This window comes from Frankliniella occidentalis, unplaced genomic scaffold, assembly GCF_000697945.3.
Source record: "Frankliniella occidentalis isolate FOCC.00 unplaced genomic scaffold, Focc_3.1 Scaffold54, whole genome shotgun sequence".
In the NCBI taxonomy this organism is placed as follows: domain Eukaryota; kingdom Metazoa; phylum Arthropoda; class Insecta; order Thysanoptera; family Thripidae; genus Frankliniella; species Frankliniella occidentalis.
In genome coordinates this window covers 149,257-155,027 of record NW_026267184.1, presented here as the reverse complement: position 1 = coordinate 155,027, position 5,771 = coordinate 149,257, and the positions used below count along the sequence as shown (strand labels likewise).

Here is a 5,771-nt window from a genome sequence, read left to right as displayed (position 1 = left end):
GAATTTGTAGAGAAACTGAACAAGTCTCAGATGTGAGTATAAATTCCATTGTCTTCTTTAATTCTCTAATTCACATTCTAATAATGCAACCCCTTTTTCAGGAAAATGAAGCTCTGAATGCGAGCCTTGCTGAAGCCCATACATCTATTGAGCTGTTGAGAAAGAAAACCAGTGTAAGTCCTTTGTTAAGAGTTTTGAATGCAAATCCCAGTTTTTAGACTTCAATCAACATATACAATTTCACATTTCTTTTTCAGAAGGTGGATGATAATCATTTTCAAAAGATTCCATCACTCTCCACTCCTCAAAGGAAATCTCTATCACTTTCTCAACCAAAGGTACTAATAAAATAGTAAAAGGCATTTATTGCCATTAAAAAAATGAAATGCTTTGTAACAGCCAAATCTAGTTTTTATGTTTCACCTTGATTAATTATACCTTTTTCAATTGCAGGGCAACCAAAGCAGTCAATTGAGAAAATTGTCAAATACACTGAGTCAACCTACTGCAGATAAGCTGTCAGATGATGATTTTAAACCAAAAAAATCAAAGTTGAGTAATAAAACAATGGTGTTTTAGCTATGTCATTTCACATTATTTCTTCAAATGTCATTGTTTTTTTGTGTTCATGTTTATTTTTGTTGATTTGATGACTTGAAATGTAAATGAGATTAAATGAGAATTTTTTTTCAAAATAAAATGGTTTAATTAACAAGAAAAAGGAATATTTTAGGACGGACAGACAAAATGCACAGTAGAATTAGTCACACAATCGTCATGAAACCATTTGTCACATCTTTTACAGGAAATCCAAGTTCTGTTGTCATTTTCAAATTGTTGTGAAAAATCTTCATAACAAATAGAACATTGTTCTAAATTCATGTCCCTCAAGCAGCCACCAACAATAGAATCATAAATTTTTTTCCGAAAAGCATTTATGTTGGTTGGCTTTTGAAATGGGAGGGATTTTCTCGCCATTTGTTCAGCAAAGGCGCATGCATAAACACCGCAGTTGTACGAGTCATCTTGCTTCACGGCCTTTACATACACAATAGTCTTCCACCCAGAATTCAAGGGAAGGAGTGAATTCAAATCCTTACTAAGCTGGAACAACAGGGTTTGTGTTGGCTGACTTAATTCTCCTTGCAGAGGATCATAATATAAAATCTTTGGGGTTGTTAAATGGACTGCAATGATGCACCAATGATACCCTGACAGATTACAAGGGAGAAGTACAACATCTTTTTGACTATCAGCAAAGCTCTTCTGCAATACACGTAGGTTTGATTGTCCTCTTGAGGCGCGGATAGCAAGATCTGAAGATAATGCGAGACACAATGGATACTGGTCTTCAAGTGAGTTTAAATAAGCATTGATAACAGATGAATAGAGCCAGCCACAGGTAAATGCTGGATCTAGCATCCTGCACTCCTGTTTTTCTTCATCTGACATTTGATACTCCAATGATTTCAAAGCAAGTAACGAAATTTGCTCATACCCACATTTCAAGATGACATCACATGGGTTTGGTGCAAAACTCAAAGGTGGAGTGAAACTAGTAAGAGACTTAGAGCTCCTACCAGGATCATCTGATGGAATGAAACCAAGTGGCTCAGAGCTGCTACCAGGGTCATCCGGATTGTCACTGTCAAGAATTCCCAGCAGGTCTTTCTTGATCGCTTTCTTTCGTTCTGGACTAACTCCTGCCTCCTTCCTCTTCCTCTTAGCTGCTGGTTTCTTAAACGGTAGTAATTGCGACACTTGGGTCTTCAGTTTTTCATTGGAGTTGAATTTTACTGCAGGTTCCATGAACGGAACTTCATCAACATCATCATCTTCACACATGTACTTTAATTGCAAGATAAGTTCCCGAGTCACAGTGGTGGCATGATCAATGGCATTGGCATTTTTAAGAGGTCTCTGGTTACCTTTTGCAGAGGATAAAATTTCTGCAAGTTGTGACAAATTTTCCTCTAGCTCAACAAACTGATGAGAGAGAGTTCTTCTATTTTCAGGAGGGGTTGACTTAGGAATATGAAATGCTTCCTCATTACAGGGCTCATCAGGAACAAAATCAACATTACAGGCATTATCACGTACCTGCTTCACAATGTCTCTCATCAGCAGAGAATGCAATTTGTGAACATGTTTACAGAGAGGGTTAGTATCTTTACAAGAGCATGAATAAATATGAGAACACAGACCACCACATAAAATTTGAGTGCATTTTAAAAAGCAGTGATCCAATGGGCATTTTTCATGGTAACGAGCAATATAATAATTGTCTTTACCAGAAGATGATTTAATGTCCCAGGTGTTTTCATCAATTTTTACTAGATCTTCATCACTAATTTGCATGCCTCTCTTATGCCTGTCCAAAATTTCATGTGGTTGATAAGCCATGCCCACAACACTCTCACGAACTCTTCTTATTTTGTCATCCCATTCAATGTCAATCAAAATGTTGACCAGATCATCAAGACGGCGGTTCACTTTTCTCTTCAAGTAGACTTTCTTCAAGCGATGATGAAACGATTCAATGTGACCTGTTGTATTGATGTTTGCATGGGGAAAGTTCCGGAAACACATTGCCCACTTTGTAACCCGATCCACATAATATTTACGGTAGTATTCAGTGATAAAGCTCTTGCATTGATCTAAATTCTCATATTTGGCAATGAATCCAGCCTGCAAATCATAAAAAGTCTTCTGATCTGTTTCATTAACAAGGACTCTTAACTCATTCATCATAGTATCAACAAAGCTTTTCGGCACATGTGATCGAAGGTTCTTCTTAAATGCACGCAATAAGTGCCATTTACACAGTATATGGCGCAACGAGCCTAACTTGCCCTCAAACCCAAGGTCCATAGCATTTATTAGGGCTGAATCATCGTCGGATATAATGCAGTTTAAGTTAAGGTTGTCTGCATTGCCATGTTTCTCTTTCAGGGCTCTAAAAAAGTACTGGAGAGTATCAGCATCACTCTTACTTGATATCAAGTGAGCAACAGGCCATCCTCTGTTATTATCGTCGATGATCATGAGGGTCAACAACTGATATTTATGATGATTAGTCCCGTGTGTTTCATCGACAAGCACTATTTTGTGGCTGTGCTCAACCATCAGTGCAGCCTGCTCTTTGGTCTGTAGACCAAGCATGAACAATTGTTTGTGATCAGGCAATGAATTAATCTCCTTGGGACCAATTTGAACATCATGTCCATAAGGCTTGTATAAAACTACACAATCACGGTCTTTACTAAGCTCATTCACCATAAGAAAGACAGCCTTTGCTTCATCTTTATGATATCTCCTCTTTTCTCTTCTTTTTCTTGCTCTTTCCCTGATTCTTTTCTTCGTTTTAACTGCAGCTTTGAAATTTTGAATTTGGTCAAGACTGGATGTTGTTGGAATGCAGTTCTTTTGAATGTCCCTCAAAATCTTAGTTGGTGATACTCCCCACGCTATTTTTTCATTAATGTACATGTCATCTTTCTTTGATAGAGGCTGATGGACAAGATCAGAGGGTGAACAGTGATGACTGTGAGTTGGGTAATAAAGCAGATTGATCTTATCTTCTGTGTCTTTCCAGACTTGCATTTTAGCAATGCAATAATGTCCCACTTTTACTTTGCCCACTAACTTAACACGCCCTGTTTTCCTTGCTGAGTGGGAAACGCCATCATGTTGGCAATAAAAATATTGTATTTTACTTGCATTTTGTCCACTTTTTTTGCTGAAATATGAGAATGTTCTGGCTTGTTCTTCATCTTTCCAAACATGAAATTCATCAGTAGAGTTAATTGTTTAGAAACAGGGTCTTGTAAATTTACCCCTTCATGGACAGTTTTTAGATGTTCAAGGAGACTCTTCTTATGAAAAAACTCTAAATCACAGTCAGGAAACAGACATGGTGTTTTGGACTTTGATTTCTTGATTCCATTTGAGGAATTTTTTTCCTGTTTCGATTCTTCTTCTATGGACTTGCTACCAGAAGACAGATGCTTATCTTTACACTTTCTGACATGAGCTTTGTGGTTGTCATACCTGTTTGAGGTGGTTCCACACAACTTCAAATTGAATAAAACCAAAATAGAAATCCATGGGGACAGTCAAGTAAAGCTAATGGGAAGCATTCTTCATCAAGAAATTAGAGAAGCTGACACCCTTGTAGTGTCCAAACCAAGTGCGACCACAGAAAATATTGTAGAAAACCTTAATGAAAACACGGCACACCTCTCTCCAGACGACTACATAGTCTTCATGTCTGGTACGAATGATAGCAATCTATTTTCCAAGCAAAGAGTAGAGATGATCAGCCAGTCTAAGCATACCAATGTAATTATAGTAAATGCCCCTTTAAGATTTGATGATGAGGAAAGATATAGAGATGACATACTAGAGTACAATGAAGAATTAGAGAAATTAATAAAAGATGAAGCCACTAAATTGGATACCAATGACAGAGTACATCTCATAGACCTAACAAAACTACTAGGAAGATACCACTACACGGAACATGGTCTGCATCTAAACTTGAAAGGAAAAGAAAAGGTCGTAAAAGAAATCTACAAAATAGTGAACAAGAATTGGTCAAAAACGGTAACAAAAGAACAACTCAACAAGATCCAAACTGTAGAATCAGAAGAGGATGAGGATTACGGTTTTGGCCTTTTTGACTAGGAGGGACTCGGGAATAAACATCTTGTCAATAAATGCACGTTCTATTAGAAACAAAATCAACTTAATAAATAAAATTAACCAAGATAGCAGTCCAGATATAGTAGTAATTACTGAACATTGGCTGCAAGAAGAGGAATGCAAAATTTTTAATCTGGACTTCCTTTCCAAAGCATCAGTAACCTGTAGATCCAACATTAGAGGAGGTGGAGTTATGATTTTAACTAACCCATTTCTATCAGCCTTCACTGAAGAACTAACAGATATTAAATCTCTATAAACCGATCTTATTTGTGAAATAACTGCTATCAGAATCAATTTCAAGGACAAAAATATTATCTTAATGGCAGTATACAGATCTCCATCTAATCCAACTGTTGAGAAGTGGAACAAATTTGTTGATATACTTCAAGAAGCCCTCATAAAGGTAGATCCCTTAGTTAATGAGGTTTTTGTCATAGGAGACTTTAATGTGAATTTGTCTAATATGAATTTTAAATCAAAAGAATTACTAGATCTATTTGATACTGCATGTCTTAGTAAACTGTTTAATTGTTACACAAGAAAAAACCTTATGTCTGGTAACGACTCTGCTATTGATAATATCTTTTCAAATAGTAAAAACATCATTAGTAAAAATACGTTAGGAAACTATGGAATATTGGACCATGAAATTCTTCAAATTAAAGTGGATGTTTCGAAACCAAAAGTTCATAAAATATTTCAAATAGGTAGAAATTTAAATGAGCAAAATTTAGGACATTTAAGGATAGCCCTTCATAATGAACATTGGGAAGACACCTTGGTCTCTAGAAATGTTAATACTGCCTTTGATAATTTCATGTTAACTCTTAAATATCACTTAGATACAACCTGTCCTATTTTAAAAACTATGGTTAAGCCAAAAGGCAGAAAATCTAATAATGTAACATGGTCCAATGAAATAATTGAAAATGAAAATTTGATTGCTTTGACGGAAATGGCACTAAAACTTAAAGGAAATGATGATGTAGAACCTCTACTTAAAAATATGAAAAAATATAAGATAAGGCTCAAAGAAGCATATGATATATCAGTAAAAAAATCCA

General features: G+C 36.0%; 1 protein-coding gene across 1 annotated transcript; it reads right to left on the bottom strand.

The window, feature by feature from the left end:
• Nucleotides 1-668: 668 nt before the first annotated feature.
• Nucleotides 669-5,765, bottom strand: LOC113215308 (uncharacterized). The gene has a single exon (XM_026434916.2). It carries the CDS (start codon nt 3,601-3,603, stop codon nt 730-732), a length of 2,874 nt encoding a protein of 957 aa, XP_026290701.1. The 5' UTR covers nt 3,604-5,765; the 3' UTR covers nt 669-729.
• Between the last annotated feature and the right edge of the window lie 6 nt (nt 5,766-5,771).

Bases quoted from the DNA above. Each gene is read 5' to 3' on its own strand.
- LOC113215308 (XM_026434916.2), bottom strand. From the start codon at position 3,603: ATGCAAGTCTGGAAAGACACAGAAGATAAGATCAATCTGCTTTATTAC.